The 24,294-nt window shown below is 37.8% G+C and overlaps 1 protein-coding gene across 2 annotated transcripts; it reads left to right on the top strand.

The window, feature by feature from the left end:
• Positions 1–4,306: 4,306 nt before the first annotated feature.
• Positions 4,307–22,983, top strand: syt5a (synaptotagmin Va). 2 transcript variants are annotated; one of them, XM_007251086.4, is made up of 10 exons: positions 4,307–4,411; positions 11,040–11,211; positions 11,434–11,448; positions 12,430–12,602; positions 12,810–12,902; positions 16,035–16,202; positions 17,264–17,431; positions 18,666–18,783; positions 20,852–20,985; positions 21,133–22,983. In XM_007251086.4, exons 2-10 carry the CDS (start codon positions 11,061–11,063, stop codon positions 21,340–21,342), a joined length of 1,230 nt encoding a protein of 409 aa, XP_007251148.3. In that variant the 5' UTR covers positions 4,307–4,411; positions 11,040–11,060; the 3' UTR covers positions 21,343–22,983. The 2 variants fall into 2 exon arrangements, with proteins under 2 accessions (XP_007251148.3, XP_007251149.3); XM_007251087.4 differs by lacking the exon at positions 11,434–11,448.
• The last annotated feature ends 1,311 nt before the right edge of the window (positions 22,984–24,294 follow it).

The raw sequence follows: 24,294 nt of genomic DNA, 5'->3' as shown, positions 1-24,294 counted from the left end.
AAGAAGATACAGAATACAGAATATGTATTTAGATGACAGGTTTGAATATCATGGCTGGATTTTCTTAGTCAGCCTTATGATCTAGAGTGTCACCTGGAATGGCTTCCAGTTAACAGCTGTGCTGAACTTGCCAAGAGTTAATTGCCTGAATTTCTTGCCTAATGTGTTCGTGTTGTACAGTAAATATCCCTATTTAAAGGAGAACTCTGGTGTAAAACTGAGTATAGAGGACTAACCTTTGTTGAATAGCAAACCTCCAAAGATCCAGTAATTTTGTGCTTTTTGCAGAGCACTCCACAATAGGTGCATTGGGGTATCCAGAATTCTTTTTAATTTGTATTTGTATTCTACATTTGCTGGGGGGAAACAGTTATAAATTAATAAAACAAGGAGGGCAATTTGGTGGAAAAATCCTGATTATTTTTTTTTACTAAATGTCCTTTCTGGTGCTTCATAGTTTACAGGTTTTGTAAATAAGATAGAAATAATATGAATTCAAGTAGTATAATATACCTACAGTATAACACTCAGAAAGCTCATTAAACGGCTCACTTCTTTACAGAGTACAGTATCTACCAGAAGAGGCATACTGAACTCTAGATATGGTTCTTGATATGTCTTATTAAATTCAGACACTTATTAAGAGACACAGAGACCAGTAACTCTCTACAGTCGTTGTGTAAACGTTGAGGTTTAGAAATAACAGTTATTACTGGTAGGATTCTCAACACAGACATGGCTTCACTCTGCTCTCATACTTAATCAGAGTAAGATCTGAGCACTTTCTCAGTGTGGTCATGTTTTGACTCCTCTTTGTTGCAGAGGTTTGAAGTATCATGTAATTTACATTAATTTATTGTAGCTCACTGGCTAACATAGCTAACTTACATCAATGCCTTCCAGAGAAAAGGAGCTACTTCTGTAGTTGAAGGAGGTAAAATTTAACACACCTAAACCGAAACATCCATACGTCTGCTCTTAGCATTCTGTGGAGTGAAACTCAGTTCTGAAGCTCTGGTGAAGGAGACGGCTGAGGTGTTCAGATTTTGGAGAAGACGTTAGCTTTAGAGTTAATCTACAAGTGCAGGATAAATGTCACAGCTCACCAGCTTTATCGATTTAAGCGATTTCACTGTGTCGGGATAAAATCACTGTTGCCAGAGTCCAGTTGTGGTTGCGCCATCTCAATCATTCAGCGGTTTGTAAGGTTTGTTAGGATTGAAGGTTTAAGTCAATCTTTATCTCGTTCTGCTCTCAGATAAAGTTAACCATGTTTAATATTATCGTAAGAATTTTGGCTCACGCTAATAATGACATGAACAATGGCAACAATTAATAGGAGAGTTGAATGAAGCTACAAGGCAAGCACAGGAAGGTTTGCGGAACTTGACATGGATGAGACTCCGGTACGATGGCCATTTTAGGACATCATCATGGATCGTCCTCAGGTTTAAGACCTGCTCCAATAAGTCATCATGTATCAGAACAAAATCATGCTTCAAATCATGTCAGTCATGTCAGTCGATCAGGTTTCAGGTATCACCTCTCAGTCATCACTTCTCAGTCGTCAGGTATCAGGCATCAAGTATCAGTTGTCAAATATCACACCCTGCGAGTGAGTCCAAAATGAATGGGGGTGAATTAAGATAAACAGCTAAAAACACAAATTAAAAATAGAAACTATCCATCTGACCCGGATATTTCTTTCATTTTGGAAAGTATAATGATGTATGTTTCTAATACAGCAAAGAAAATATAACTGTATGTTTCAGTTTTTCTTAAGGAAAGGGGTTTTAATGAGAATCACTTCCGGGTTTGTTTGACCACCAGAGGGCGCGTCCAGAAAAAATGGGTAGATATGGAGCAATTGAGTAAACTCAGCATTTATAAATGTTTAATACTGAAAATTTACTAATAAAAATTTGAAAATAATTTTCAAAGCTTTTAAACTCCAATTATGAGCCTTTAAAACGAGCTCCAGCTGTAATTCCAGCATCAGTTCACCAATTTCACCTGCCACCAACAGAGGGAACTGTTTCACCAGAAAGCGTAATCCGATTAAACCCACTTAAAGCTGCTGTAAATGTACATGTGGAGGAGTTTTCTGACCTATAGCGACTGACACACTGAGCTCACTCGACTTTTACACTCTGCTCGACCTCCCGCAGCACAAAGTCAAAAACCGTCCAATAGGATTTATCCTGGGTCCATCTGCGACCACCAATCAGCCCAGCGTATCCCATAAAGCCCAGCACCCTCCGCGCGCGCGCTCACAGTAATCGGATTAACACAATAAACACAAACAGTTTGATGGGAAATTAAAATGGGATGAGGAGCAGAAAGCTCGGGATTATGTAATATATGAAAGGTGATATGCTGCTGTAGGATATATATTGATATATATTCCAACTGACGTGAGTACAGACTGGAATAAATGGAATTTAAATGGAGGTCAGTGCACGTGTTTAAAGAGAACTCCACTAGTCTTTCTAAACAGATCTGTGTAATTAAATATTTAATATATAAAAGTGGGCTTGATTGGCTGTGTTCTACAGAAACTTTCAGAGCTGGTAAAATAAAATAAGATAATCCTTTATTAATCCAACAATGGGGGACTTTAAAATTTGGTTACACAGGTGATGAGTGGAATCAGACATTTGAAGAATGTAATGCCACCACATAATACTATAACTGGTTTTTAATACAATAAATTACACTCTGAAATCATGAAAACATCCCACCTTAAAATGTCGCTGCATTTCCATTTGAGTTCAGTTCAAACATTCCACCTTAAAATATACTGCTATAGTATGTTCATGTTTTATTCCATCATCCCACCTTAAAATGTTGCTGCAGTTCTATTTTTCATTTAAACTTTCCACCTTAAAATATAGTGCTATAGTGCCGTTCATGTTTCATTCCTTCATTTCAATTAAAATATAGCTGCAGTTCCATTTGAGTTCATTTTAAACAATCCACCTGAAAATAATACTATAGGGCCTTTCATGTTTCATTTCATCATTCCACCTTAAAATGTAGTGCTATAGGGCCTTTCATGTTTCTATTCATCATTCCACCTTAAAATGTTGCTGTGGTTCTATTTGAGTTCCGTTTACACATTCCACCTTAAAGTATAGTACTGTAGTTCTGTTCATGTTTTATTCTTTCCTTCCACCTTCACAGGTTGCTAATGTTGCATTTAAATTTACATTTAAAATTAAAATTCTAAACTTTAAATCCTATTACAATTATATCTGGACTTTCTTTCTAACATTAATCCATGGATGCTGCAGACTAATTTCAAAACACTGGGCAGAGTTGGCTCACACAGGTTGCCAGGTTGAGGACAAACTTCACAAACAAAAGCAAGACAAATTCAATAACTTTTGCAGTGGTAATTTATTATCACATTAATAGCTAAATTTAAGTCAAATTAAAGTCAGACTTTGAGTTTCTGTCAAACTTGTCTGTCACACTGGCTGCTGCCGTGGTAATAAACAGATGTGGCCTGCCTGCTCCGATTGTCTGCTCCTATCCCTTATGCAACTGTTATGCAACATACTGCATCATGACCACGTTATCCTGCACTAGCGTAGATCAATGTACCTTACTTTATCTCAAATTCTCCTTGCCTTGATGACACACTTAAGGTTCGCTTACCTTAGCTGAAGCTCAGTGCTTACCTATTTAGAGAAAATTAGCTAGCTTGGTATCTGTCTTACAGTTATTTTGGGCTTTAAGCTGTCTCATACTGTCAAACACATTTCCAATATTTATTCACACTTTATTTAATTTCTGGTCATATGGCTTTTTAGAAGGACAGAAAGGTGAAAGTGTGCTGTGTTTGTTTACTATTGTGTTCCATACCTGGCAACCTGCTGTGGAACTAGAACTGAGGAATAACAGACAGTTTAAGAAATGGCAAAATATGGTGCTGCTCAAAATGTGTATTTCCTTAATATTTGATGACACATCCAATATTTATGGGATAGTATAGAATATTAACATTAACATTTCATATAAAAGCCCACTCTGAATGACTTTAAATATACACCAATGAACTAAACAGAAATTTTGGAAATTTGGTCAAACTCCCCTTTAAGGGCAGGAGAACAGTCTATGGGGGCAGAGAGCAGATCAGGGGGTGAGAAAGAGTAATCCAAGTTAATGAACGTGTGAAGGGAGAGACGGAGAGAGACATAGAGAGTAACCTAGAACGAGAGAGAGAGAGAAAGAGAGGAAGAGAGAGAGAGAGAGAGAGAGAGAGAGAGAGAGAGAGAGAGAGAGAGAGGATTAGGTTGTGCATGTGCATGAGTGCAAGCTGCGCTCAAAAAAATCCTCTCCTACCAAACTGGAGGTGTCCAGTTTCCATCTATAAAAGAGAGGAAAAGTGATAGATCTCCATCCTCAGGTAAGTTTGACCTTTTGCACATCATTATTACTCTTTTCAGCACATCATTAGAATACGCTTTACTATTATCACCAAACTTTAGTATGCTCATTTTTATTTATTTATCAAATTAGTGAGGCTAAACTGATATTTACAAGCAAGAAAAGTTACAAGTGACTAGAAAAGCCAGAAAGCATTCCCTGTAAACTTTGTTTAACTGCTGTGTTAAAATTTAAAGCGTCTCTGTCCGTCCTCAAACTGTCTGGACACTGTAAAGACGATGAACAGATTAAAGGCTGGCTAATCTCTATCTCTACTGTATATCACTGCAGACAACAGTGATATACAGTAGAGATGTTTTACATGTTTTATCGCACATATTACACAATTTGTAAAAAGGTTTGCTTAATAGAAATCTTCTATAGAAATCTTATGTAAAAGACACGTCATTGCTGACTAGAATGTTGCGTATATTATCAACATGCAGCCTCCCTTCCTCATTCCATTTTTTTTGGAATCCAACACAGCCTGTCATTTTGGTAATCCTCAAATTCAGTCATTTTAGCTGTGAGTGGACACAAAGCAGGGATAAAAGCAGACCTCTGCTGACCTAGCAGCCCTGCTGTCAGGCTTAAGGCTCCTCAGCACACAGCTGTCCATCTCTTTATGGACACGTGAGGCGTTTCACCCCAAAAATGTTAAATCTAGCACAGTTCAATTTGAGGTTTATTCTAAAATTTCACCCTTAATGGTGCTACAGTTCCATTTGAGTTCCATTCTAATGTTTGACCTTAAAATAGTGCTAAAGTGCCATTTGAGTTCCATTCCACCTTAAAATGTTGCTATTGTTACAGTTGAGTTCCAATGTAAAATTCCACATCAAATTATATTACTGTTTCATTTGAGTTCCATTCTAATGCTTGACCCTAAAATAGTGCTATAGTGCCATTCGAGTTTCATTCCACCTTAAAATGTTACTATTGTTACAGTTGAGTTCCAATTTAAAATTCCACATTAAATTATATTATTGTTTCATTTGGGTTATTGAATAAGATCTTAAATTGTGTTTTATTTCTGTAGTGCTGCAGTTCCACTTGAGTGCCATTCTAACATTCCACCTTAAAATGGTGTATAAGTGCCATTGAAGTTCCATTCTATTATACCACGTGACAAAAGTTGTGTTGTAGTTCAGATTTTAAATAGTGTGACCGTTACAAGTTAGTTTCTTTCTAACATTACACCTTAAAATCTGGTGGTAGTGCCATTTGTGTTCCTTTTTAAAAATCCATATTAAATAGTGTTAAAGTTCCATTTGAGTGCCATTCTAACATTTCACCTTAAAGGATAGCTGCAGTGACATTAGAGTTCAATTTGAGTTCCGTTCTCTCATTCTACCTTTCTATTGTTCTTTCTATTGAAAAAAGTGTTATAGGGCTGTTTAAGTAGCAAAATGTAGCAGCATTTTAAGACTAAATGTTTCAGTCTAACTCAAACGAAACTAACATCAGTTAAGGTGGATTGTTAAAATAGAACATAAATGTAACTGCAGCCCCTTTTTAAGGTGGAATGTTTGATGGAAACTTAAATGAAGCTGCAGATCAATTTTAATGTAGAATGTTAGAAGAAAACTCAACTGTAACTGCAGCCCCGTTTGAAGGTGGAATGTTAGAAGGAAACTCAAATACGACTGCAGCCCCATTTTAAGGTGGAATACTAGGAGGACACTTAAATGTAACTGCAGCAACATTTTAAGGTGGATTGTTACTTGAGTAGAATAGGATTAACTGAGACACCATTCTTCCTGTATCAGTCACTATACATTCAGCAGGATTCTAAAATTAAGGCAGTTATACGGTGGCTGAGAAAGCCCAGCGCAGTGCAAATTGAAAAGCGCTGCAAAAGCACAAAACACATCCATCAAAATTACAACACAGGCGCAGCAAATAGAAAAACGCGCTGCAAAAAGAAAAACGCTGCAAATAGAAAAATGCGCTGCAAATAGAACCACAACACAACGGAAGTGAGTCACAACACAACGGAATTTTCCCGGGGGACCTTAAAAGATACTGTACCAGCTGTATACAAAGGACAATAAGTGGCAAACAAGCTTCTGAAAAGTAAGTTATGTTTATTACCTGTGATTACCACAGTTGTGTGCATATTATTAAAAGTTCTGCTTCACAAAACGCCTTGTTTGCCACTTATTGTCCTTTGTACACATAGTGAAGTCCGAGACGTTACTGAAGATGCAGCTTAGCTGGTACAGCATCTTTTAAGGTCCCCCGGGAAAATTCCGTTGTGTTGTGACTCACTTCCGTTGTGTTGTGGTTCTATTTGCAGCGTTTTTTTATTTGCAGCGCGTTTTTCTATTTGCTGCGCCTGTGTTGTAATTTTGATGGATGTGTTTTGTGCTTTTGCAGCGCTTTTCAATTTGCACTGCGTTGGGCTTTCTCGGCCACCGTACAGTTAAGTTAAAAACAACACACAAAAAAAAACCCAAACCCAATTGAATTAAATATTAATACATACAAGTTGCTTTAAATACATATATATTTTTAAGTTTGTTTAATTCTAATAAAAGAACACAAGTTGGTTGAAAATGGTACTTAAATAGAGTACCCCCCCCCCTGGTGGCTATTCAGGGAAGTAAACATTTTCCTGATCTTTCATCTCTTTTACATGACCATACTGTTTACCTACTGCATCAGTATGGTAAGTCCATATGGTGTGGAGATAAGCTGACCTCAGCCTGAGTCAGTGGTGAGAGTAGACGGCTCTCTTGGTGGCTAAAATCAGAAAGCCTATTAGTCGTGCTTACCACCTCTTTAAACTCAGTCACCCAGCATTCCTGCAGGCCTGGAAATTTGGGAAATTTTAGGGGCGGGGCTTAAGGGATAAAAAAAAGGGGCATACTGAATGGGATTGTAAATTTAAAGTGTTTTAAAATCTACATATTTTCAGCATTTCTGTAGATTTAAAATATTAATATACACTGCCTGGCCAAAAAAAATACACCAAAAAAAAGGTTACACACTCTTAATATTTGGTTGGACCACCTTAACTTTGATTGTGGTACACATTCGCTGTGGCATCGTTTCAATAAGCTTCTGCAATGTCACAAGATTTATTTCAATCCAGTGTTGCATAAATTTTTCATCAAGATATTGCATTGATAATGGTAGAGTCTGATTGCTCCACAAAGACTTCTACAGCACATCCCAAAGATTCTCAAAGAGGTTAAGGTCTGGACTCAGTTCACAATTCCAGCCCCAGGAATCCTGGCATTGTCATCTTGGAATATGCCCGTGTCATTAGGGAAAAAAAAAAAAATCCATTGTTGAAATAAGCTGGTCTATATTCAGTATATTCAGGTAGTCAGCTGACCTCATTCTTTCAGCACATACTGTTGCTGAACCTAGATCTGCAGACCAACTGCAGCAACACCAGATCATTTACTTAAATCCAGGTGATGACTTTTTTTTGGTCACATGTAATATGTATAAAACCTGATTTAGAGTATTTTGATATAAAATGCTCTGTTCAGACATCTAAGGAGTTTAATGCCTCTAAAATCCCCCTCACATTAATTATAATGATTAAAATTAGCTGAATATAGAAACATATATATATTTTTATGAATTCATAGTGGATGGGGACATGCACAAGCTGTGAAATGAAATAGTCCCCAAGAAAACTTTTGTTTATATTTGCCTGTATTTCACTATATTCACTATATTTCACTATTTCACTACATCACCTTAAAGTAACACGAGATGCAGTTGGAGCAGGCCAAAATGTTAAAAAGTCACGGAATAGCAGTATGTATTATGATTATGAAGTGTTGTCTCAGGGACAACTTTCTTGGGAGTTTCCTTTTTCTGTTTCTGTTGCTGCATGGAAAACCAATCTACATATAACCCAAAATCAGAGACTTAGAGCCCAAACTGAGACACACTGGTGATTCAGACGAGGGGGTGTGGCTGGCTTAGTGGGTCGAAGCATGAGGAGGGGCAGAGGGACTGGACTGTTCCTAATTTACTTAAGCCCTGGGATTTATGGATTACCTTCAACAATTAATCTCTTTTGCGTCTGTTGCGAGTGAATGGAGAACAGGGCAGCGGAGTGGGCCATGGCCTGAGAGTGCTAATGTGAGCACAGTGATTACACAGGCATTTGTGTATGTGTGAATTCATCTCGATAATGAGCATTGTTCTTGGTTATTACCTTCATGCTTATGATGTTATTATTAATTGATTCATGACAGCAATTTACAGTAGCAGTGCTTTAGATATTCTCTTTTAGGTTAAAAGCAGGACTATTCCTTTAAATTTTACACAGAATGTTCAAATTAATGTTATCAAGAGTTCTGGAACAAACATCCCTGCAATGTCTGATATATTCATTCTAAACTCCGACTGGTCTGGTAGGTTTGTTATTAATAGACACAAGTTAACAATAGACATTATTGTTTATTGAATGTTTAAAAATGAACGTCAATTCCTTATTATTTACAACATTCTTAAGCATCAACATTTAGTTATGTTTAGCAATGTCTTAAATAGTGTTAATTAATAGTTAGTTGAGACATTACTTAACCATAAGTTAAAAAATAAAAAATCTAATTCTAATCTCGCTAAAAGGAGAAATGGCCACATACATACTAAAATATTGCATCATCTTATTCCTTTGTTGCTTTATTGGCTAAACAATGTACTTTAAGTTTGCTTTCCAAAGCCTCAGGAGTCAGCTTGTCATGTTCTGTCCGGCGAAGCAGAAAACAGATGCAGACCCTCCAACACTTGCTTTATAAGGCAGTAAAGAAATTCTAGCACACTCAATAAATAGAGTACCAGTCAAAGGTTTAAACACACATTCTGATTTCTTTCTTTAATGTATTTTCTTATGTATTAATTTTACCAGTCAGGTTGTAAGTATCAGTAAATCCACTCTACTGAAGTGTAGTGTTATAAATGAGTTTTAGGCTCTCCAGTCAAATTAGCATTAGCCACTAACCACAATGCTAGCTCTTTCGTTGTTTAGAGGTGAGCATATCTGCCTGTAGTCAGCATTTTTACCATGTAAAACAAGCTACATGAGACAAAGAGCCAGCTAAAAATGCCCTGGCTTAGCAAAACACTCAGGGTTCCTTGGTGTAGTGCTCTCAGGTGGCATTAGCCGCTAACCGCGGCTAGCTTTAGTAAAATATGAACATCTAAGCTTACTGTAAATAAACGGAAGCACTTTACTCACCTGTGTAGATCAACATCCAGTGCTCGTTTGACTTTAAAAGAAGTTTAATGTACGATGGACTAGTTTGGTAAAACTGGTGGATCAGTTTGGTCAGCTTGGTGACACTGATATCAGATTGGTCATGTTGGTTAATTACTGTACTTTTGAAGTATCTGTTCTGTACGGGTTACTTTTTACTGCTTCTTCTTAAATTCCACTAGAAAAAAATGACATTGCCCATTTTTTAAGACAGGCAGTGAAATATGTATGTATGGAGTAATGAATCTGAATTGTGAATCTACCTTAAAATGTCTGATTTTCAAACCCTGTTTATTTTTTCCCATGGAGGAAACCCTGATTAGAGTCAAGGTTTCTAATATAGGCAATCCACCAGCTACACAGCTGATAAATCCAGCTCAGGACCAGCTGGGTTCACACGGTCTAAGCTGATCTTTGACGGTCAAGATGCTTGAAAAGCTGGCAGAAACACGTGCTGGTTAAGCCGTTGCTTGAACTAGTTTATCTGTAAACCAGAGTAGTGGTCTAGTTTTATGTTTTCAGTTGTGTGTGATGGACTAAAACAGCTGGTCTACCATATTGACCAATTTCAAGCTGGTCATGCTGGCCAACACACTGCACTGACACTTTACAAGGACAATTACACATTTAATCAACACTGTCACTTTACCCGCACTGAGACAATTTATCACTTTTTTTATGTTACTGATATCCATCCATAATCATCCAGTCTGCTATAGCAATTTGCACTTTGGACTTCATGTTGCTGCTACTTCCCTGCTTCTTATATTTTGTGTATTTATCTTATCTATTTTATTATTGTATTTTTATTCTAGTTTATTTTATCTTTATATGTTTCTATTTTTAAAAATGTGCTTGGGTGTAAACTGGACTGGTGAAATACAATTTCGTTCCACCTCATCGACCACATGTGATGTGATCTGACAATAAATTCTGCTTGACTAGCTTGGTAAATCTTGTAGCTTATATTGGTGTACAAGTGAGTCAGACAGATCATGCTTGTTGACCTGCATGGTAATCATTGTTGGCCTCCTTGGTCATGCTTCAATACTCTAAACCATTGGAAAAGCACAGATTGAAACGCTTGAAATGTGGTTAAAACGTGAAAGGTTGGAGTGCACAATGGAGGAAGGGGATTAATGGGTGGGGTTTGGTTTTGTATAATGGTGGGTTTTTTTATTAGCAGTTTGCAGTTATTTCAAAAGAGAAAATTACAGTATAAACATTTTATACTGTATGATGGGTAGTGCAGAAAGGGTAAAACAAATGGACTGATAAAAAACAAAGAAAAAAACAAGAGTACAGAGAGATATAGAATAGAGGAGGTGATTAGGGCTTCTGAAATCCTGATATTCACAGTGGTTTTGTGTTTTTTTTTCAGTGTTTCTGTAGCTGATCAGCCATGCGACTGGTCAGCCTACAGCAGCGTGTGCGGCGGGCGGCGGAGCCAGAGGCTGAACCTGCCCCGGCTCCGCCCCCTCCACCTTCTCACCACTCCCACAACTTCATGAACATGAAGAACAAGTTCTTTAATGAGCTCGGCCACTTACCCAGTGAGTAACAAGCTTCTGTACAGTTCAATTGTACCATGATAATAAACATTTTACCCAAATAACATCCACCACATGATGGTCGACCATTAAACAGTTTAAACTGAAACATCCCGAACTCAATGCTGTTCATGTAACCCCTGTTTATATGAAAGTGACACGTGTTTCTCTAATTTAATGAACTTTATATCTAATTTATTCTATCCATTCCACCGATCATCTCAGACCCCAAGATCAAGTGTAAGTTACCATCAATACCATCATTCTTCTATTTCACTCTGTTCTTCAAACCTTCTGTTTTCTTACCCAGCCATCCTTTTATCTGTCTGTCCAGCTGCCCATCTATTTCAACTACGTTTTCATTCATCCATTTAATCCATCCATTTAACCATCCAGCCATCTAATCAGTCCCTCTTTCCACCTATCCTTCTATATGTTCATCTTCTATCCATCTATTCATCAATCCACCTGTCAATCTATCCATCAGGCTATCTATTCATCTATTAGTCTGTACGTCTATCCATCTGTCCATTTATCCATCTATTAATCCATCCATCCATGTGTTCTTACATTTTTTTTGGTCCATTTAACCAATCTCTTTAGCCACCCATCTAGTCATCTGTCAGTTCATCAGTCCATCCATTTATCCATCCAACCCTCTGTCCATCCATCTATTCATGTCTATCTATTTATCCATCCATCTGCCTATCCATTCCAACCACCTTTCCATTCATCCATTTAATCCATCCATCCATCCTCTTTCTATCAATTCACCCATTCATCCATCCATCTGCCATCCTAATAATATTTATCCATATATCAATTTATCAATCCATTTGTAGGTCCTTTATCTATCAATTAGTTAATCTGTCCATCCATTCATCCATCCATCCATCCATTAGTTTGTTTGTTGGTCCATCTATCAATCCATCCATCCATTTGTAAATCCATTTATATACTCAGTTTTCCATCTGTCAGTTCATCAATCTATTTGTAGGACCTTCCATTCATTCATTTGTACACCAATCATTTTATTAAGTTATCTATTTATCAATTTATCAGTCTATTTGTAGGTCCTTCATACATTCAGCCACCTATCCCTCCATTTATTTGTTCTTCCATCCACCTATCCATCTGTCTGTCTATCCATCTACCCAACCATTTGTAAACTTCATCTAGCCATCTTATCCATTTATCTATTTTCTCTCTCTCTCTTTTTAGTGCCCATGTGGGCAATTGGGGCCATTGTGGTGGTGGTCCTGGCCCTGGTGGGCTGCTTGGCCTTCTGCATCTATAAGAAGTGTTTAGGAGGGAAGAAGAAAGCAAAGAAAGTGCGGGAGAGAAAGGGCGGACGCCGGCGGAGGAAAAAGGAGGGCGAGGGAGAGGATGGAGCGGTGAGAGATTGGGCAAAGAATAACTGTTAAGGAGGAAATGTAGGGGTTAACAGATGCAAGAGAAATGTATTTAGATTTGGAAACATGACAGTTTTTTATGGTTTGATGATCCTTTATAATGTCAAGTATAGATGTTATGAATCAACTGTGTGTGATTCAGTTTGAAAAAATATTTAACAGAGACTGAATTTACTGTAACTCTTTCAGGAGGAGGCGAAGCAAGAAGAGGGTGAGGAAAAAGAGCAGGAATTATTTGGTAAACTGGAGTACTCTCTGGACTACAACTTCACAGACAATCAGGTGTGTTTGAGTGTGACGTTACTAATATTGTGAATCTAATGCCACTTATTGTGAACTGTAAAGACAGTTTCTCCAACAAAATGAGGATACATTTTAGATACATTTGTCTGAATAGTGTATTTTTGATATAAACTGCATGGCCAAAAAAATGTCACATACACTAATATTAGATCTGAACAGCATTTGGCTTTGATTAAAGCTGGCATTAGATCCACACCCTTCTGCATAGACACAACATTTATTTCTCTCCAGAGTTACATTAATTTTGGCCCTCCTTTTATTGATGATGGGTAATTTTGAGAACTGTGCAAAGCCTTCTCCAGCACATCCCAAAGATTCTCAATGAGTTTAAAGTCTGGACTCTGTAGTGAACAATCCATAAATGAAAAATGATGATCTCATGCTCCCTGAACCACTTTTTCACAATCTGAGCCATATAAATCCTGACATTGTCATCTTGAAATATGCCCTAGCCATCAAGGAAAAAAAATCCATTGATGGAATAACCTGGTTTATATTTAGTATATTCAGGTAGTCAGCTGACCTCTTTCTTTGGGCACATAACATTGCTAAACCTAGACCTGACCAACTGCAGCAACTCCACCCAGATCATAGCACTGCCCCCACATACTTGTATGGTAGGGACATCACTTCAGCCACCTTTCTTTTACTCTAATGCGCAAATCTCTCCGGAACAGGGTATACCTGTATTTATCACCCCACATGACCTTCTTTCATTCTTTAGAGTTCAATCTTTATGCTCCCAAACAAATTAAAGTTAGCATTACCGATAAATAAACATCAATTTAGTCCCAAACACTTGAGTTCCCCTCACATTGTGTGTGTGAAAATGCTCTTACTTTCACTATTAAACATATCTCTGAGTTCTAGTGTTGTTTTTCTATGATCTGACTTCACCAAACATTTACAGTGAGTCCAAGAAGTATTTGATCCCTTGCTGATTTTCTTTGTTTGCCCACTAATGAAGACACTATCCTTCTGCACTTTTAATGGTAGATATATTCTAACATGGAGAGACAGAATATCAAGACAAAAATCCAGAATATAATTTTAAAGAATATATTTTAATTAATTTGTATTTCAATGAGGAAAATAAGTATTTGATCCCTCTTGCCAAATACTTAGTGGCAAAGCCTTTGTTTGCAAGCACAGCGGTGAGACGTTTGTTGTAGTTAACCACAAGTTTAGCACACACACCAGGGGGAATTTTGGCCCACTCTTCTTTGCAGATCCTCTCTAAATCATGAAGGTTGGTGGGCTGTCGCTTGGCAACTCTGACCTTCAGCTCCCTCCATAGATTTTCGATCGGATTGAGGTCTGGCGACTGGCTGGGCCACTCCATGACCTTAATGTGATTTTTCTTGAGCCAATCCTTTGTTGCCTTTGCTGTATGTTTAGGGTCGTTATCATGTTGGAAGACCCAACCACGGCCCATTTTCAGATCCCTGGCAGAGGGGAGGAGGTTGTCCCTCAGGATTGTGCGGTACATGGCTCCATCCATCTTCCCAGTGATGCGGTGAAGTAGCCCTGTACCCTTGGCAGAGAAACACCCCCAAAACATTATGCTTCCACCTCCATGCTTGACGGTGGGCACAGTGTTCTTGGGGTCATAGGCAGCATTTTTCTTCCTCCACACATGGCGGGTGAAGTTGAGGCCAAAAAGTTCAATTTTGGTCTCGTCTGACCACAAAACCTTCTCCCAATAACTTGGTTCATCTTTCAAATGATCATTGGCATACTTGAGGCGCGCCTCCACATGTGCTCTCTTCAGCAGGGGTACCTTTCGGGCACTGCAGGATGTGAATCCATTGTTGCGCAAAGTGTTGCCAATTGTTTCCTTGCAAACTGTGGTCCCAGCTGCCTTCAGGTCATTTGCTAACTCCTGCCGAGTGGTTGCAGGACGATTTCTGACCGTTCTCAGCATCATTGCCACCCCACGAGGCGAAATCTTCTTTGGAGCACCGGGCCGAGGTCTGCTGATTATCATGTTATACTCTTTAAACTTTCTGATAATTGCACCAATAGTTTTTACTTTCACATCCAACACCTTACTAATCTTTTTGTAGCCCATTCCAGCTTTGTGAAGGTCAACAATTCTGACTCTGAGGTCCTGTGACAGCTCTTTGGTTTTACCCATGTTGGAGACTTGAAATCTGTGTGATCTGTCTGATTCTGTGGACAGGTGTTTTTCACACAAGTGATTAGTGAGAACAGGTGGCTTCAGGTCAGGTAACAAGTTGATTGGGAGTGTCTAACTGGTCTGTAAAAGCCAGAACTGCTAATGAATACTAAGGGATCAAATACTTATTTCACTCCATGAAATACAAATCAATTAATATATATTCCTTAGATTTATTTTCTGGATTTTCTTTTTAATATTCTGTCTCTCCATGTAAGAATACATCTACCATTAAAAGTATAGAATGATCATGTCTTTATTAGTGGGCCAACGAAGAAAATCAGCAAGGGATCAAATACTTCTTGGACTCACTGTAAGTGATCGCCACATTCCTGCCTCGAAGATGTTTATCCAACTACCTTAAACGATCGTCATCAGCAAACACTGAAATGTTTGGTAAAATCAAATTGTAGAAAGACAACACCACAACTATACAATTATAAACAATATTTATAATAGTAAAACATAATCACCCATGCAGTAATTATCCAATTGGAGGCTCCTAGCTATTAACTGAATGCGGATATGATTTCTACCAGTTGTTTTTCAGATGCATGGACAATTCTAGCCAGATGCCACCGGTCATGATCACTTCTACCCACCACACTGTCCACTGTGGGTGGTGATGCCTCTTATTACATATTCCTGACATGGTAACACTGGTGATCAAGCCATTTTAAACTCTAGAAATAGAATGTCCCTTTTATCTGGCACACACAATTGGGCCACACTCCATCTCCAACCATTTTGGCCACTTTGCCATAAGTATACTAGACAGCGTTCAACCGCACATATAAGATAACAGTGGAGAGTGTACTTGAGCAGCTGTTAATATACCTAGAAAGTGCCAAAGTTTATTATTAAGGGAAGAAGTTAGAGTCATTGAAGTTGCTGAATCCTAAATATGTCTTTCTTAATCTTTTCTTCCTCAGCTCATCGTTGGTATCCTACAAGCTCAGGACCTGCCTGCTATGGATATAGGTGGAACCTCTGACCCCTATGTGAAAGTGTACATGCTTCCTGACAAGAAGAAGAAATTTGAGACAAAAGTCCAGCGCAAGAACCTGTGTCCCGTTTTTAACGAGACATTCATTTTCAAGGTATTGGTCCTATTTTTACCACATTCCAAAAGTTTGAAACATCCATCTCCTGGATGGACAGTTTATAATCTTATGTAAATTTTAAACCTGGTTCAAATCAGTAAAAACAGTAAGTTTAGAACAGATCCCCAACTCTCCTGCAATGCTGTTCCTAGGTCAATTTGTCCTGGTGCATCTTTAACCCTTTCAGACCCTCTGTCAATTGCAAGAGACATCATATAGTTTCTTTTTTCTAATGTTTTGTTGCACAGAACACTGAGACCTGTTGTCCATCAGAATAGATCATAAACCAGCCAATTAAACAGCTTAGACATACGAGCATGTCAGCACTACAGAATAAATGAGGCAAAATAATAAAAGCTAATTTTTACTAATTCTTCGTGATTTAGAACACATTTTATTATGTTCAAGGGTAAAAAACAGTTAATAGGATTTATTTTAATTTAGATTTAATATGTGTGTGTTACAGAAAGAAAACAGCCTTCATGTATATTTTTTTAATAGCTGGAACATAATTCAGGTCTGAAAGGGTTAATTATCCAAAAGATGTCTGAAACCAAAAAAATCCTAACAAGCAGTGTGAATATTTAATTACTAACTCCATTACTAATTATTTAATCAATATTTAGTTCAACGGTGTCCCTTTCCTCTAACAGGTTATGGTTCAGTTAGGATCATTCACTTGTTTTTCATTTAAAAAAATACATGTTCAGCCTTTTTTTTATGTTTCACTACTTTTTAAAGGCCAACATATACAACACAATAGTTTTACATAACATTAAAACATAACATTGCACTTTGGTTTTAGTTTTAGTTTTTGCAGGGGGTGGTTGCAAATATGTAAGATTAACCATTTTCATATTATTTATGTTAATTTAATTAATGTTAATTAAACTAATTAAGGTAAACATACTGAAAAAATATTTTAACTATTTGTAAGCTTCTTTAAACTTCAAAATGTGTCAATTTGACCTGTAACGTAACATGAGGGTAAAATTTCCAATTATGCACTGATGCGATGTGCAGGATTTTGTTAAAAATCTCTCATCCTCTTTCTCCAGATCCCCTTCAATGACCTGGCTGGACAGACTTTGGTCTTGCAGGTGTTCGACTTTGACCGCTTTGGCAAGCATGATGTGATCGGTGAGATTAAAATAGCCATGAACAGTATTGACCTGGGACAGCCTATCCATGAGTGGAAAGACCTGGTGGGAGGAGAAAAAGAAGAGGTGATGTTAATATCTTGATATCTTCTTCATTAGTGTGAGGTTGTCTACATTCTCTGCCATTATTTTTTTTCAGGCATGATCCTGAATATTTAAGGCTATGATCTGTTGAGATGAGAATCCACACTTCCATGCAGCACTTTTATCGCTCTTTTTGGTTCCCCACACTTTTGTCACTCTGAATTTGATGAGGTCATAGGTTGTTACAGTATGTTGTGAGTTACGCAAAAGACATGTTGAAAGACAATTTGAGCATCCAGATCACCCAGACTAAGACGCATCTGTAGAAATCTCATTGTAATAACATTTCAAACCACCTTCAAATGCAGTTTCATGTGGTTTCTGGCTTTTCAGACCATCGAAATACAATCTAGATTTGCCAACAATCAGATTTAGACTTGCAGCCTGAACATACTCATACATTTGCATACATGCACTTTAGGATGTTCTTCAGTTTAATTATTTAATCCATAGATTAATTATTGAATCAGGTAGTTAACCGTCTGGGTCCACAGACTTGCTGGCTGTTTGAGATTTCCATCACATTCCAGTACCCGATTCTTTTTTTCCTCAGTGAAGAAGCAAGTTTAATTAAAAGGCTGTATTTTGTTACAAGAAGTTGGAGAACTTTAAAGATTAGGAGATCAGGTAGCTTTTGCTTGTAGAAAAAAAGCCAGTCCTTCCTCTTTAATAAGTGGAGCAAGTTAGTGGAGAAAACAGGATTTTGGGAGATGCACAGACTTAAGGTAAGACATGTGAGCAAGGTAGACCATATTTATAGGATGCTACATTGGGAAAAGGGTTTGAGACAAACCTTATTTTATTTCATAACACTATTAGGTCCTTAGATTTTACACAACTTTTTCACATAATTGCAAAAATATTATTCATAGAGCATGAACAAACATGGTGTCTGAATTTGATGCGCCGATATATTTGTGGACCCCAAAGGGGTTAAGGGCTGAGGAACTCACCTCAACTGAACATCTGGGGTTCAGAACAACAAGTAGGCAACCCATTATCAGATTACCTGAGAAAAATGTTTCACACATGCCTTAGAGCAGTCCCATGCCTTAGAAGGACCGCTGCCTTTTCTTTAGTTCAAATTTTCATCAGTTGTGTTAGACGGAAATATTCTAAAACACAAGTTTCACCAAGTTCACAAGTTTTACAGGTTTTATCCTAAGGTTTTATTATTCTTTTTTATTCATCTATTTGCACTCTTCTCTCTGAGCAGCAAGAGAAGTTGGGTGACATCTGCATCTCCTTACGATACGTTCCCACCTCTGGCAAGCTCACAGTCTGTATAATGGAGGCCAAGAACCTGAAGAAGATGGACGTGGGTGGTTTATCAGGTCAGTGTTGGCTAAATCAGTCGAGAAAAATAACTGAATAGCTAAAATATACTTAGGGTTAAAAAAAGAACCTTCTAATGATGTTGAAATACTGTATTATGGAACCCAATCCCTGTTTCTGCCCACATTCACTTTGTTGTGATTACTTGGCCAGGTGAGCCAGATCAATCCCAATTCCAAGGGCATCATGCTAACTTGCACTATATGGAAAAAAGGATTGTGACACAAAATTAAGCGTATTACAAAAGTTTTTCCTGCTTATGTTGGAGCAACGGTCTTTACTGTGCAGGAAAATGTTAGACTAAATTGTGGAGCATCGCTGCAATTATTTGATTGCATTCATTGATAAAAGCGCTAGTGAGGTCAGCACCCCAACTCATTCTAGAAATATTGGATGAAGCAAAAATCATATCAGAGAACATGGTTTCAGTTCTGCACAGACAAATTCTGGGAGTCTTTTCACCCCTTTAACTTATGTCTGGCATTATACATGGTGCCAATAGGTTCTAATATTCCTGTTCTATCTGCAGTACTTCTCCATGCACAGAAAAAAAAAATTCATTGGCTCAACTTAACTCAAGTTATCATTTTGCTTTGACTCAGTTAAGTTGTAAATGTGTGACAATTTAAGATCATTCAACTTAACTGAGTCAAAGCTAGATTAAGTTTGTTTAAGTTAACTGAGTTTTGTTCACACAACAATTAGTTTTTTTATTGTGGGCTTAAATAATTTAGTTTATTCAAAATATATAGGTATTCTCAACATATTTAGCATATTTTTATAGAACTGCCAATACTGAAAACATAATACTGGGGCAGCATAAGAGTGAACTTACGTTCAATAAGAGTGAGCCAACATACTGTGATCACTAGGAACACAGAATAAAGGTAACTTGCTCCTACAGCCTACAACACCAGACAATCAACACATATATTACATTAATGCATGCCTAGGATAAGGTAGTTTGGGGCAACAGACAAGACAGAGATGGTAAGTAAAGGAGAGGCCACACCCAATATGCAAATATATGGTGCTAGGAGCCTTATGGAAAAGCTATAGGATCAAACACTGTAGAAAAAGCATTGACATGTGTACTACACTAAAAGATGGTTGAAATCATTTTTTTTAATTGGCTCAACAAACATTTTAGTTTAAAGTATTTAAGTGTTTAGGTTGAAGTTCTCTGAACTCATTTTATTGGCCGGTAAATTCACTTAACTTGATAATATTAGTTCTTTTGACTAAAAAGAACTGCTAACTGGCCCTGCTAACTGGCCTCCCGGCCTGTGTAGTAAAACCACTCCAGATGATCCAGAACGCAGCAGCACGTCTGGTCTTCAACCAACCAAAACGGGCACATGTCACCCCGCTGCTCATTGAGCTCCATTGGCTACCAGTTGATGCTCGCATCAAATTCAAAGCTCTTACAATCGCCTACAAGGTGATGACAGAACAGGCTCCTTCCTACCTGCATTCACTCCTGAAGGCTTACGCTACCTCCCGGCCGCTGCGCTCCTCCAATGAACGTCGCCTCGCTTTGCCAAACATTCACACAAAGCAATCCAGACTGTTCTCATACAGAGTTCCCCAATGGTGGAACAAACTACCCTCCACTACCAGATCAGGAGAATCTCTCGCTATCTTTAAGAAACTCCTGAAGACAGAGCTCTTCAAAGAGCACTTACTCTCTTAACACCTCTATCACACTAACTACTTCTTACCTCATTTCCTTCTTCCCCTCCTTCACTCCTCTATCCTATTATTCCCCTTTGACCTCCTTTTATCCCTATCCAAAGATGTTTTACCTTTAAACTTATTTTACATTGTACTTGACTATTGTAAGTCGCTTTGGACAAAAGCGTCTGCCAAATGTAATGTAATGTAATGTAAAAAACACAAAATCACTTTTTAGAGTGTGGTAACTGGACAAGTTGTGTGTGCATTTGCACATCTAGGTGCATTTTTTATAAGGAATGTCTTCATACAAACTTCACTCTATGACCACTGTTGCTTTAATTACCATGTAGATTGTTACATTTAGCATTTTTTTTCCCCTTTTTTTTTCAGATCCATTTGTAAAGGTGGTTCTCCAACACAACGGGAAACGTTTGAAGAAGAAGAAGACGACAGTTAAACAGAACACACTGAACCCGTACTTCAATGAAAGCTTTAGCTTTGAAATCCCCTTCGCTCAGATACAGGTAAAGCACAGTTGAAAACTCTGCCATTAGCCAGCACAGATAGTTACAGTACATCTTTTTGATGGAGATATTGAGAGCGCTAAGTAGCTCAGTAAAGTTTGTGATAACTCTGATCTTACACACTTTCTTTGTTCTGTATCCCTGCAGAAGATCCAGGTGTTGATCACAGTCTATGACTACGATAAGCTGGGCAGTAATGATGCTATTGGAAAATGCTGGATTGGCTATGGAGCCAGTGGAGTGGGTCTACGCCACTGGTCAGACATGCTGGCCAACCCCAGGCGTCCTGTGGCCCAGTGGCACACACTCCAGCCAGAGGAGGAAGTGGATGCAGCCCTGAAGGCTCCTATCCGCTAAACACACACAGAACACACACCACTGCTCCCTTTAATTGAATAGAATAAAAACAATAAAACCCTGCTGAAAGTCCAGCTCAAGACCAGCTTTTGCTGGTAGCTGGTTTTAGATGGTCTAAGCTGGTCTTTGATGGTCTAGCTGGCTATCTAATTGAAGCTAGGCTAGATAAGCTGGTTGTCAAACACCATAGTTATGCTGGTCAACCAGCATGGTCATAGTGACCAACTTTTTTGGTCTTGCTGGTCAACCAGCATTGTCATTATTAGGGGTGGGAATCAATGGGCCTGTGATGCGAAATTATCACGATACATTTCCTGCAATAACAATGACATTACAACACTGTGAATCTGCGATACTCAATATATTGCAAGACAATACTCTACAACAGGGGTCGGCAATGGGTGGCCCGCGGGCTACATTCCTACCCGGTCACTCTGTCACGTTCATCGTGGAGAAATTTAGTTAGTGAAATTGGCCACCAACTTTGGGGGCACGTATCGATATTGATATTCGATGACGCATATCGCTAATGTAACTCAAATAAAAGCGATACAATATATTGTGATGTTAATATTTAGTCCCATCCCTAATCAATACAGTCAACCAGTTTGGTCGTACATGTCATGAGGACAGGCTGGTCAACCAGCATATATTGCATATAATGGTCATGCTGGTTAACCAATTTGGTCAAGATGGTCATGCTGGTTACACTAGTCAGCTACCTTAGTCATGCTGGTGAACCAATATGGTCATGAAGAGTCATGCCAGTTAAAGACTTACTGGTCAACCATTTTGGTCAATTATCAAGGGTGGGAATGATAGGGCTCACAACAATAAGATATTATCACAATAATTGATATACTGCAAGACAATTTTCATCAAACTCATATAAAATCATACCTGTTGTTGATAAGCTAAGCTGCTCAACCAGCTGAACCATCTTGATCAGATTAAGCTGGCCAAGCATTTTTTTCTCCTGCAAGTACTTTAATATGTTCATGCAAAACAACACTTTTCAGAAGAATACAGTTAGAGAGTGTACACTTACACACGTCACTTAAAACACTACATAAACCTTACAATCATTACTAACCTCACCATTCAAATAGATATGTACGCTAATACCTAGCCTACCTGCTAAACACACACCTGAGGACCTAGCAATTGGGTTTACATACCTGTCCAGAGATGTGTTTATCCCAGCAGAATCTCAATTTTATCCTCAGGTGAACTCACGGTGCAATCGCGCAAACCCCCACTTTACACCCGAGTCCCTTTATTAAAGATGTTCCTGCCGGTGTTTCTTTCACATCCCGCTGAGTGTAACCATGACCTGTTCTGTCTGCTGTAGAAAACACACACCCACAAGCCATCCACACACACAGGGAGCAATTTAATCTAATTCACCATTTTCATGATGTTATTCTTGGAGCATTTTTTGCTTGTGTATGTTCGTAAGTGCATGAGAGGTATGTATATGTGTGTGTATTTGTTGTATATGAGTGAATGGAAAGAGTATATGTGTTTTTGTCTATAAATATATTGTGTTGAAATGTATTGAAAGAGTACAACCCTGTTTTCCATCCTTGTTCTGCACTGTGAAATACTGACTGTAAATACAACGAGAGGATACAATCTAAACGTGAAGGACATCTTTTTTAAACATTTATTTTTAATGAAAATTGGTGCTAATATAAAAGGTGTGATAATCAATTTAAATTTAGCATTGGATCAGCCACTGGATTTAGCCAAAGTCAGAGCACAATTTACTCTTAAATGGAATTGGGAAGTAACATGCTGATTGGTTTATTTCACATCACGCCCAAAACGCACACACTGCAACACACTGTTTGCGTGCTGTTGTTTATACCTGGCAACCCGAGGTGTGGAAATACGTCTGGGGGAATGGTAGCGACAGGTTCGGAGGCTAAAACCCGCACAGATTACCGTGACATACCAAACAGTTCAAATAAGAAAATACTGGCTGAAGCTCTGCTGACAAGTGCTTAAACTCCTTAATATCTGATGATACATGATGTTATGAGTAACTGCAGAAAATATGATCCTTTATGCTCCTTTAGGCAGATTTTTTTATAGAATGCTAATACCAATAGATTCATATATTGCTTGACTTCTCAACCTATAGTTTTAGGCATGATTTCCAATTTAAGGAGCCACTAATATTTATCCAGATATAAAAACATAAATGAATAGGTATATACTATGAACATATATGTTGTTAAATTAAAGGGAAATGTAATACATTTAATTTATGGGATTTTATGTTTTTTTGTGTAGTATACTTTTTGTTATATTGGTAATTCCCATAAGAGAAGCCGAATAATTGCTATTCTGCTGATGTGTAATGTGTCAGCACCAGCAAGAAAAACTATGCTATTAGTTTCTTGATGTAAACATTCATTTTAATATTTAGCCATTCTGTGGAAGATTGTAATATATTGTCATTGACTTAAAAACAAAACTAAGAACTAACCTTTAATAGTTATTTTAAAATAATTGTTAAAATTTCTAATAAAATTATTACTTTTATTTTTATTATTCTTATTATTATATTTATTATTATTATTTAAGAAAGTCTTATTATTGCCACTCTCAACTCTTGGTGCTGGCATACTTAAGTAGTAAGTCTCTATTAGCTGTTAGCTGTATTAGCCTAGCTACTACACCTTATTGATGCTAAAATATACTTAGCCACTTTTGTATACTTTATGACAGTATCATGCCATATAAGAGAAACCAAATAAAAACTCTTTTACACATGAATTCGACATAATTTGACACTGTTTAGGTAAGTGTGTGCGGATGTGAAGCAGTTAGCATGACGCTTACATTATTTACAGTTTGCTACATTAGCCTTTTAGCTTCAGAGATATAACTAATGAAGCAAGCTTAAGACTCAGGACTTATCTAGAAGTTAAGTGTCAGAAGAAC

Source organism: Astyanax mexicanus, chromosome 19 (assembly GCF_023375975.1).
Source record: "Astyanax mexicanus isolate ESR-SI-001 chromosome 19, AstMex3_surface, whole genome shotgun sequence".
In the NCBI taxonomy this organism is placed as follows: Eukaryota; Metazoa; Chordata; class Actinopteri; order Characiformes; family Acestrorhamphidae; genus Astyanax; species Astyanax mexicanus.
This window is presented reverse-complemented; position numbering and strand designations above follow the sequence as displayed.